Here is a 12,058-nt window from a genome sequence, read left to right as displayed (position 1 = left end):
AGCCTGATTATGAGGTAGTCAGCTTCGGGCAAAATACATTTCTAGCTGTATTAGAGTAGAGCTCATTCTAAGAATACCAGAGCAGCCCAAATTTAAATGTACACAGGGACTCCATGCGTAAGAACAATGTTCTCCCTTCTTACCCCAAACATCTGATTTGATTGAGAATGTGTTGTAGGCCAGACTCTCGGGGGCTGTCCATTTGATAGGAAACTTTGCTCCAGCGTGAGCTGTGTAAGTGTCTCCAGTCATCAACCTGCTTAATCCAAAGTCAGCCACTTTCACCACGTGGTTTTCTCCAACCAGACAATTGCGAGCTGCTAGATCCCTGCGTAAACAAAGACGCTGCAGAATTACGACCTCTGGTGCCATCAAGATTCACCCTAAACCTTCTATCTCAGATAAGTGAATGTGATTTTACAGCTCAAAACCGGTTGCCACTGGGTGCACAGGCAACTATATAGCCTTTGTTGTTCTAGAGGTCTGTTTACTAACATGTGGGGCTGGATCAATGCTTCAGCGTTTGAAAGGTACAGCTTTGGTGCTTGGCATGCTTATTCTCTGTTCACCTCTATATTTTATAACACCCAGGGATGCATCGCTAACATATCCACTGTGATCTCTCAAGCCATCAAAATTGAGACAAGGATGCTGTGCAAATTGCATGCTATAAATTTGCATAGTTTATTGTGAGTGCAGAATCCACAGCTGGGGACAGGTGGTAAAGAATGTGAGCTGTGCAAAGTCTGTATTTATGCCTCATTATTTCGCTTCTTTAGAGCAAAGGCCTGAAGCACTGTAACAAAGTTGTACTCTTCTCAACAAGGCTTCATGTTTGCACCAAAGCTTCTGCCAGGATAAATGGCGCTCCTTCCTCTGACATGGAACACTTTTAATTAAGTACACTGCAAGCATGAAAATGGGCTACGGCACGGGTGTCAAACACAAGGCCCGCGGGCCGAATCCGGCCCGCCAGACCTCGGCATGTGGCCCGTGTAGCCGCCGCAGCTGCCCCTCCCGCCGCTGCTGTTGCTCTGCTGCCGCTATCAGCGGCGATGCTGCGAGCCCACCGGATGAAAAGGCGGCTTGGGGGCAGCTGCCGATCACGCACGGCAGCCCCCCCCCAAGCCGCATTTTCACTCAGAGGGCTCGCAAAGTCGCTGCGGAAGCGGCAGCAGCAGCGGGAGCCCAGCGACGGAGTGCGCAGGCGCGACATTATTACTTACATTATTACAAAAAAACAGTAATAATTGAATGCAGTGACAATAATTTATGATAATAAAGAGTGGACACATAGTCCTACAGATACAACCGGCCCTTTGAGGGTGACCAAACTGCTGATGCGGCCCCCGATGAATTTGAGTTTGACATCCCTGGGCTACGGTAAAGATGCCAAAGTTCACCAGCTTCTGGTTGCTACTAAACAGCCAGTGACAGAGTCTCCGCTGTGCGCAGTAAATCCTACTATGCTATCATGTTCAGCATCATCTTATGTGAACCTTTGAAATTCAAATAAGAAACAGGGAAATATAAAGGTACTTGAATACTATTTGATTCTGGTCTAAAGAGGCTTAGTTTCCAAATTCATGCCTCTTGAACATGCCAAACAAGGCAGCAATTTGGATGACAGATTATAGTCTACTGCAATAGAAGAATGTACCCAAAACAAAGGGCCGTTCAGAATACAAACTGTAGTCGCTATTCTCTGAGGGACTCATGAAACTCTTAAAACACCAAAGCAAGAACAGCTGAGATACAGCTATTGGACAAAAGCATGTGCAAATCAATTCATAGGGAAGGCAAAACATGCTGAGTTCTACATGCTACCTAAGTTAAGTAGAGTAAATTTCCTTGATTTTACTCTGGAGTCCTGCCATACCAGGATTTACATTACCATGCAAGGACTTAAGTGACAAAAGATACAGGAGTGGAGAAAACGGGACGTGGAGAATTCTTTTTTTGGGGGGGGAGAGGTGGTATGACACTGAGCTGCGTAGGAAACAAATTATTCACCGTTGCTGCCCGAAGTGTTCTCCTAACTTGTCTGAGCCTTCAAATATTTAATCGAGATATTTAGCATTTTAAACTTTTTTCTCAGAGGAAACTTGCTATGTTTCCCCTTACATGAAAGCTAGCAGCTCAGGATTGTTTAGAAAACCTGAAATATATTAAGCTCTGTCTAGAGAGAATAGCTGGCACAAAGCTATTCAGTTAAGGAGGCAATTGCCTCATGAGCAGAGCTTGCAAGAGTTCTCCTTAAAAGCATATAATCAGATCTTATCAGAGTTCCTCATGAAAGGTCACCCAGACCCGCACTCTCACCCTCCTTTTACAGAAGTCAAGACATTCTGCTAACCTGTGGATGAAGTTTTTCTTCTCCAGGTATTCCATGGCAGAGGATATCTGGGTAGCCATATACAGCAAGACAACAGCAGTCACTTCCTCCCGATTGCACTCCCGCAAGTAATCCAGCAAGTTCCCATACGGCATGTATTCTGTCACTATATAAAACGGGGGTTCCAGAGTACACACACCTGGCAGGAGGATGGTAGAGTCTGGTAAGGTTTATCTCTTATTGTAGGTACAATCTTCTAACGCGACTGAAGCAGAGAGTCCCCAAAATGCTGGAACAGCAGGTAGTATTAAGATACTAGTATGTGGGGGGGGGGGGTATGTTCAAGCTTCCAAGGTAAGCACTGATTTTCCTATTTCCACAGTGTCATGGGGAAGGATTTCCACACAATAGGATTTGGATAAACAGAACATTAGATCAGCCAAGGAAATAAAAGGAAACATGGTTAAAGTGGCACTAAGCTGGACGGAGTAGACAAACATGGAGGATTTGTCCAGAATCAAAAGCTTCCTCACTCAGGGAATGGCTATTATGCTGACGGCAGTCCCTCTGCTTCAGAATTGGGACTGCAGTAAAGGGGAAAACAGACAGACAGGCTTTGTCCTTCCTTCCACTGCAGGAATGTCCTGCCATTTTCATCCACAAAGTCGCCGCCACATCTGGTTGCAACAAGGTCACATCTAGCATGATCCACTAAATCTCACAGACACAGTAAAATGCAACTTCTCTATTGCTAATGGAATAAAAATGATATCCAACTCAAAACCTAACTAAGCTTTTATCACAGCAGCTAAGGACCTAGATGAAGATAAACACCATTTGAGCTGGGGACACAGTGGACTCATTCCTTTGCAGTAAGCTAGTATGCAGAACCAGCAATCGCATTCACCTTAACAGTGAAAACTCTGAAACTGAGATGGAGAGGAAAGGGATTCAATAAACACATAGGCCAGTGACAGAGCACTTGTCCCAGGTTCAGTCCCCAGCATCCCACACAGCATGGAGCACTGGGGGAAACCTCTGTCCAAGACCCTGGAGATTCACTGAAGTCAGAAGAGACAATACTGGGCTAGGTGAAATACGAATCTGACAAATTTCATTGTTCTAAGAACTTCAGTTGCCCATATTGCCACCACCTGGTATCCATTTAGTTTGACACTTCACCCTGCAAGAAACTATACACAACTGCAAGGTCTGGGGACGGATGATCACTGGTTGTCTGAGACCATGAATACATCACTATAACCTAGCCCCAGCTCTCCTTATATAAAGTGGGAACAATATTGATCTCTCCAGTCATTCTATGGTAAACAAGACTATAAGTACTTTGCACAATTATAAAAAAGGTAAAGGTAAAGGGGCCCTGAACCATCAGGTCCAGTCGTGTCCGACTCTGGGGTTGCAGCGCTCATCTCGCTCTATAGGCCGAGGGAGCCGGCGTTTGTCTGCAGACAGCTTCCGGGTCATGTGGCCAGCATGACAAAGCCGCTTCTGGTGAACCAGAGCAGCGCACGGAAATGCCGTTTACCTTCCTGCTGGAGCGGTCCCTATTTATCTACTTGCACTTTTACGTGCTTTCGAACTGCTAGGTGGGCATGAGCTGGGTCCGAGCAACAGGAGCTCACCCCGTGGCAGGGATTCGAACCGCCGACCTTCTGATCAGCAAGCCCTAGACTCTGTGGTTTAACCCACAGCGCCACCTCGGTCCCTTTGCACAATTATACAAACCATTAAAAAAAAAAAAACAACTCAGCTCTAGAATGGATCATTGTGTCTTAGTGGATACAAAATTCCTTGGCCCAGAAGTGGAATGTGACATACAAGCCCTACCATACAAGCATCTGTTTCATAAGGGGTGCAGTACTGATCGTTGGAAGTTCTTTGCATTCCCAACATTTTTGCATTTTGCCTTACTATGGCAATGTAAATCACAAGAACTGTGAGGAATATCAACATACAAAACTGGAATGGATCAGAACATGAGAAGAATTCAGATTATGTAGGAGCAATCACTAGGCTATGCATGCCAAAAACCAAAACCAAACAACAATAAAGTGGGGGCAACGGACCGTCAAGCTCCCAATCCTATTTCACTGGCGCCTTTTCAATGTGGATTCTGCTTCCTCTGAAACAGCCTAACAGTAATTCTGAAAATTGCCTAACATATAAAAATTGTCATATCACTCACTCAAAATGTGTAGAGCTTTGCACTACAAAGCATTTCACAGTGCCCATCCAGGTTTCAATTTTTTCCAATGGAAACATTTAAATGTTCTCAGGAAGTTAAAAAAGGGGGAGGGGAAACCAAGTTGCTCCATTCTCTCCCAACCCCCCCACACCTCTGTGAGGCTATTAGCTCACATAAAATACAACTACAATGTTTGGACCCATGTGTGTTTTGCTTTAGGTGCATATCCAGAACGGGAATATTATTTCCAGCGTACAGCAGTCCAGAGACAGCATAGTTATGCCCAATGGGTAGGACAGGTACGATCTTACAAAATGTAGGTTTTACGCATTTACAGCTTTGTTCAAACATGCCAAAGTAAAGAAAATTTGGATGACAAACTCCCAACTGTTCTTGAAGGGCAGGTTTGTTTAGTACAACAGCATTACTGTGAATGAATTAAAACGGAAAGCAAAACGCATTACTGTATGGTCATATTAGTGCATTTACCTAATAACTGCACCAAATTTGGATGCTTGATTTCCTTCATAACAGAAGCTTCTTTCAAGAATTCCTCCACTTCCATTGTATCTTCCTGAAAATGAAAACAACTGCAATTAATTTAAATAGAAATTATGGAATAGACTTCAACGGCATTTGCAAAAAAATCCAAAAAACCCAACTGTAGAAGAATAAACCACAATTAAAAGGGAATGCAACTTAAAAGGAAGGAATGATTCAAGTTACTGAAAATGTCTGCTAACTTTGTCACACAAAGCTTTGAGTTAGGATTAGTAAAGCAGGTATTTGTACAAAAAAAAATCACAAAACCAATTGAAAAGAACACACAGACTCAAAAATACAATTCAATCTAAAAACCAGCAGTAAAACAGAAAGCAAACCCTAATAAAAAAAAATTAAGCTGATTAAATTACCGGTATACCTGAAAGCCTAGACCAGCCTGAAATTAATCCGCTAAAAGCAGGTGTAAACAGCTAATATATTACAGTTTGTTTAACAAGGAAGGCAAGTATATTTCTCATGGAAGGGAGTTTCATGATGGCACCACTACTGAGAAGGCCCTGTCTCTTGTACCCACCAACTGTGAGTCCCGGGGCCCCCATGGGTGATCTCATGTGGGTGCAGGCAGACCTTCAAATAACACCATCTCTCTATTTATTTAATATACTGCATAATGCAGGGGGTATGGGGTGTTAGGAGATGGGTAGTACCTCTGGTGGGGGACACGTCATGTTCCTTCTGGGGTAGTTTGTGCACCTTTGGTCCCCACCCTGCATTCAGCTCATCTGTGGCTCCAAGAATCTTTCAGCACGCAACAACGGGCCACACCCTGGGAACAGCTTTGACTAGTCAGCTAAACCAGATGAGGGTAGCCCATGTGTCCCAAAACCTCGGTGGGTTAGGGAATTCACCTGTGTGCAAAAACAGGCTCTGCCAGATTGAGTGAATGAGATCAAGAGTGGGTCCAGCAGTCAAAAGGGTGGTTTCTGCACACGCTGTAGAGAGAGGTGATGGGCCGATGGTGCTCGTCGACCTGGGAAGGTAGCTCATCTAGGAGAAGGAAAACTCGGAGCCTAAACATCCGCTGTCTTGCAAGGAGAAGAAAAGGCTAAGGAGTAAACCCTACACAAATCCGGAGTCGTCTCTCTAGGCAGTTGGATGGCGCCTTGTATGTCTCCTTCTGGCACCTCCTGCAACCAAGCTGGTGCCCAACCTATCGCTCTGATTTCCTTTGGACCACATCAGTGAGGCTGAGAGGGGGGTCTTGTCGTCTGGGCAGCCCGGGACCTCCAGGCACACTGCCCAGTCTTGTGCCTTGGGGAGGTCACTTCGGTGCTGCTAATGCAGAAAAAAACAACACCGTTTGATTTCACCCCTGGAGGGGCACTCCATTGTCTCTTGAGACAGATGGATGCCAACAGCTGCTTGATGCCAAAATTGGCTTATAAGTGACTTACAAGTATAAAAACCGATCAAACGAGCGTTAAAATATAAATACAATTCCTTAGCAACATACCTTGAGTGTTTTCACGGCAACTGTGAGATTGTATTTCTTCCATACCCCAACATACACTTCTCCATACTGTCCTCCACCAAGTTTGTGCTTCATAGTGATATCAGTCCGTTCCATCTCCCACTTATCATGGATGGGAGAGACTCCATAGACTGTGGGCTTATTGCACTTTGGTGCTGGGTAGTGCAAGGTTGTCACCAGGCCATCAGCTACTGTCGAGTGATGGTGAACTAGCTCGGCCAGAGTACTGAAACGGCTTTCGGCTGTCACATACACCTGTTAAAGAGGGAATGAAGAGATGGTATGAACTGGACAAGAAGGAAGAAGATGTGAATGTCCAGAAAGGGGCTGGGGAGGGGCTGGGAACATTTGAGGGAGGGAGGGCATATTCCAGGAACGTTTCAGTGGCGGAGGAGGCATATTCAGGGAGGGATTAAGAGAGGGAGGGGGCACATTCTGGGAACGTTTGACGGAGGGAGGGGGCATATTGATGGAGGGATTAAGGGAGGGAGGGGCATATTCTGAGAACGTTTGAGGGAGGGAGGGCATATTATAGGAACGTTTCATTGGAGGAGGGAGAATATTGAGGGAGGGATTAAGTGAGGGAGAGGGCATATTCTGGGAACGTTTGAGGGAGGAAGGGCATATTCCAGGAACGTTTCAGTGGCGGAGGAGGCATATTCAGGGACGAATTAAGGGACGGAGGGGGCATATTCCGGGAACGTTTGACAGAGGGAGGGGGCATATTCAGGGAGGGATTAAGGGAGGGAGGGGCATATTCTGAGAACGTTTGAGGGAGGGAGGGCATATTATAGGAACGTTTGAGGGAGGAAGGGCATATTCAGGGAGGGATTAAGGGAGAGAGGGGGCATATTATCCAGGCTATATTATTTCCTGGGATGGATTGGGATATAATCAAGTTCCACTGTTGCTTATCCCAGCATAGTAGTGCAGGCCACATATGACATTTGTTAACATTTGTTAACAAGGAGATCAACATTCAGCTTAATATCCAAGTGCACAGTAATTCTTTAGTTACCTTTTAGCAGGGGTGGCTAACCTCTGACACAGATATTGCTGGACTAAAAACCCCATCATTCCTGACTAGTGATGTTAAATTCTCAAGAATAATCTTTTGGAGAATATTCTCGATTAATGAGAAAATTAAGAAAATTTTCATTTAAAATTGGAGAATATTCATTTTAATGCATTCTAGGGTGATGGCACCAGTAATTGTCATGTTAAGTAATTGGTATCTGAAGAAGTGTGCATGCACACGAAAGCTCATACCAAGAACAAACTTATTTGGTCTCTAAGGTGCTACTGGAAATAATTTTTTATTTTATTTTGTTTTGACTATGGCAGACCAACATGGCTACCCACCTGTAACTGTCATGTTAAGGTTTGGTATAAGGAAACTCAGTAGTTAAATCATATTTTATTCTTCTGCTAGAACATGTACATGTTATAGGACAAGTAAAAAAAAAATACAATTGGCATGTTAAGGTTTGATACAAGTAAATTCAGGAATAGGCTATCTTGTGCTTCTAATAGCTCTAACACTTAATAACTGTTTCAGTGTATCTGAAGAAATGTGCATGCACATGAAAGCTCATACCAATAACAAATTTAGTTGGTCTCTAAGGTGCGACTGGAAGGAGTTTTTTATTTTTTATTTTGTTAAAACACAGCTTGACAAACAAAACTATATGCATACATATAAAAAATAAGTCGTTAACATTAAATATATTATCATTATATGATAATATATTTCAGTATGTCAATCTCTGGTCAATGGTACCTTGTACCATTGAATGGCACTGCAAAAACCAGTTACTGGCACTAAATAAAAATAAAGAAACATCAACTTTAAATCAAGGCCACCTCACATGTTGTTACACATAATTGTATAGGCCTAGGGAAAGCATTAAAGCTACTTTCTGTTAAAAAAATATATATCACTGTATGGCCAAGGGTATAGAATTGCTAAGAATAAGTTCACACCAAAATACGGAAAAAAGGCTATTGCATATAGTTGAAATACATACGAATTCAAATGTTGATCAAATTAAATGAAAAGCATTTTTTAAAACTTTTTTAAAAAAGTTTTCTGTAGCTCACATTTCAGAACTGCCAATGGTGGATGACACAATGCCCAGTAATGTAACTGGATCAAAAATAAATAAATCATTATTCATTACTTACATTGGCAATATCACAGCTTGACTTATTATTTACTAGATTTTTTTTAAAAAATGTGGGTTGTAAAACTAGCTCTTACATTAGACTTTACAGTTTGTGGAGAATATTCTCTGGAGAATTTTCTAGCAGAGACTATTCTCACCTCACATCACTATTCCTGACCATTGGCAATGTTGGCTGGGGTTAATGGGAGATGTGGTCCAATGACACTTGGAGGTAAAAAAGGTAAAAAGGTAAAGGACCTCTGGATGGTTAAGTCCAGTCAGAGGCAACTATGGGGTTGCAGTGCTCATCTCACTTTCAGGCCAAGGGAGTCGGTGTTTGTCCACAGACACAACGTTGGCTACCCCCATCTACACATTGCTTGAGCATCCTCTAGAGCAGGAGTGGGGAACTGGTAAGGCGTTTGTCCACAGACAGCATTCCGGATCATGTGGCCAGCATGTCTAAACTGCTTCTGGCACAAGAGGACACTGTGGCAAGTGCCAGAGCGCACGGAAACGCCATTTACCTTCCCGCTGCAGCGGTACCTATATATCTACTTGCATTGGTGTGCTTTCGAACTGCTAGGCTGGCAGAAGCTGGGACAGACCAACGGGAGCTCACCACCGTCATGCAGATTCGAACCGCCAAACTTCCGATCGGCAAGCCCAAGAGGCTCAGTGGTTTAGACCACAGCGCCACCCATGTCCCTTGTGGAGCACTGGACCTGTCCAGTGGCCAGATCCTTATCTCCACACACACCCCTCCATGGGACAAGTATAACAGGTGTGCCACCCTCCTCTCAATCACCTGACACCACAATGGCATCAGGTGACCAGCTTTTGCCCGCATGGTTTGAAATGCCTAGGCAGAAAGGATGTGCTAAAGTATGAAAAGTGCTGCACATGGATGAATGCAGGCACTGCTGATAAAGCCCCTTTTACCCAAGCCATGTATGACGACATCATCTATAATGTTGGGTGTCGAGCAGGTGAGTTGGATAGATGAAACAGCCTCACAGGCCAAATGGGGATGTGTGGCGGGCCTATTCAAGCCTATGGGCCGAAGGTTTCCTACCCCTTCTGTGCTCCAGGGCATGATCTGAGGAACCATGAGTGTTCACATACTGATTCAGTTCACACCTAAGGCTGAGCTGTGGCTTAACACAGACATTCCCGGGAACCATGCGTGGCGTCTGCTGTTCCTAGCATGGAGCAAGGGGACAAGCAGAGGCCCATCAACACAGAGCTTGTTGGGTAAGGTCTGGCACTACAGTGCAATGTATCTATGCGACTCTTTCGCTTAAAGCAATGGCAACCGGCCGTTTCCAGGTGTCTTTACTTCAAACAGCAATGAAGGCAGAACCTTATTTTTAAAAGAGAATGGGTTTCCCTTGAGGATTTACCTTGCCATCCGCGGTGGTATTGATCCTGTAGTGGTAAACACGGCCCTCGTACCTGAGTGAGATGGACAGTTGCCCCGGGCTGCTCTCACTTTCCCGAACTAGGAAGCTGCCATTAATGAGGCTGCTCAGCAGATACTCAGCTGCACTGCGTGACACTGGCCCATGGTACCAGGAATGCTTCTCCAGGCTGTTCACTGGGGTGATGTAGTTACTTGGAACCCACCCTTGACCATTCTTGGAGCGTACTTCACTCCATTCACCGTTCTGGTTGTAGCCCAGTACGCGTAGCTTCTCACCTGAAGCATAAGAGGAGAAAATTCCAAGTGGGTCAAGTGTGATTCATAATATTTCATCTGCCTTGCCAAAAAAAAATGAGGTATGACAGTACAAAGTACTCAAGAAAGGCCACCTGCTCAGGCAAGAGACAGGAAATAAACTGGAGTCTGTCCAGCACAGCTGTGGGAGGAGTGAAAAGATTTCCTGTCTTCTCAGGGGACTGGGCAGCTTAATCTTTTCTGTCAGGTTTTTTTTTTACCCTAACTAAGAAACACATCTGTCCTTGTGGTTTAAACATGATTGAAGACCTCATACATATTTGTCCTTTATATAACTGGTTGTGGGAACAGTATTCGGGACAAACGTTAGCAGATATTTGAAGAGGTATGTCCACAAGGCAGAAATTTGGGGATCACCAACCTGGCACATGCGAAGGTCATCTGTGGTTCCTGCAGGCACAGCAATCCTCAAATAATTTCTCTTTTTACATCATTTCTATACCACTTTACATTTCCATAAAAACCCTACCTCTTTATACCCCCCCACTTCTAAGCATTTAATAAAACATTGCAAAGTATGGAAGTTAAAAATTACAATACAAATAAATACAAAAATAGAAGTGTTAGCTTTCCTCCCTAGCTATTTTCCTGATATGGAATCCTGAATTTCTGCATGCAGCGATCAAAGGCACAGGAGCCTTGACTGGGAAAACCAGGTGGCAGTGTCACTCCCTTAGTTCTGTTTGGCACCACTGCTTTCCAGTTATGCTTCCTTCCTCCCCTCCCTCTGGAAATGAGACAGCAGTGCAGAGCAGTTGCTTGAGCTGGGAGAGCTGGTGCTTTTGTACTCTGGTTAGTTTGCAAGGGTGTTTAGGATGGATGGGAGAGGCAGGGTGGCTTCCCCACTCACTTTTGATGTCTGCTGGCCACATGGAACTGGAAGCAGCCACCTACTTTTCCCATGGAGGGGCTTCTCTGAATGTGTGTGGGGTTGTTCAAGTATGCTTTGTGTGTGTGTAATTGACAGAAATGCACTGGGCAGAGAGGGAGAGACAGATGCATGTGTGGCCTGTGGGCTGGGGAGCTATGTTTCTGTATGTGTGATCTGCGAGAGATAGGAAGAAATGCACCTGGACAGAGAGGGAGCGGTGTGAGAGAAAGGAACATGCTTGCGTGTGCTTTGTAAGTGTTCAGTGCATGCGTGCAAGAAGAAGTGTAGTGAAGCCACCTTAATAATAATAATAATAATAATAATAATAATAATAATAATAATAATAAACAACTTTATTACGGTCATAGACCAGCACAAGAGAAAATAAAACGATAGTACATAATATAAATATTTCTTAAATATCGTCTTTTAACAATACTATTTCATATCCCAAGTTAGATTAAAATTAAGCTAAAATTTAATGGGAGATAATTCCATTTAAGTATTATCTGCTATGGCTTGGTGGACGGCTTTATCGCTGTTGTTAGTTGATGTCATGACGCGTCTCAGTCTTGCCGCATGGTAACAAAATTTTGCTACATTCATAGTTCGCTCTGGGTTGGTGTCCTCAATTAAGTATCTAGTCAGCATTTCAATTGAACGGCCTGGTAGATTTTTTAACAGGGGTTCGATTAACTCCTTCCTCAA

General features: G+C 44.0%; 1 protein-coding gene across 6 annotated transcripts in view; it reads right to left on the bottom strand.

Moving 5' to 3' along the window:
• ABL2 (ABL proto-oncogene 2, non-receptor tyrosine kinase) overlaps positions 1–12,058 on the bottom strand; it is a 48,131-nt gene that overhangs the window by 7,123 nt on the left and 28,950 nt on the right. For all 6 annotated transcript variants that reach the window (XM_033151289.1, XM_033151290.1, XM_033151291.1 and 3 more), the window contains exons 3-7: positions 10,145–10,440; positions 6,559–6,831; positions 5,031–5,115; positions 2,357–2,534; positions 144–328 (exon numbers count right to left, since the gene is read on the bottom strand). In XM_033151289.1, the coding sequence (XP_033007180.1) occupies positions 144–328; positions 2,357–2,534; positions 5,031–5,115; positions 6,559–6,831; positions 10,145–10,440 (1,017 nt within the window). The remainder of the gene's footprint in view (positions 1–143; positions 329–2,356; positions 2,535–5,030; positions 5,116–6,558; positions 6,832–10,144; positions 10,441–12,058) is intronic.

The sequence above is a fragment of the Lacerta agilis genome, chromosome 6, assembly GCF_009819535.1.
Source record: "Lacerta agilis isolate rLacAgi1 chromosome 6, rLacAgi1.pri, whole genome shotgun sequence".
Lineage (NCBI taxonomy): Eukaryota > Metazoa > Chordata > Lepidosauria > Squamata > Lacertidae > Lacerta > Lacerta agilis.
Note: the sequence above shows the minus strand (reverse complement) of the source record. Positions and strands in the feature narration are given on the sequence as shown.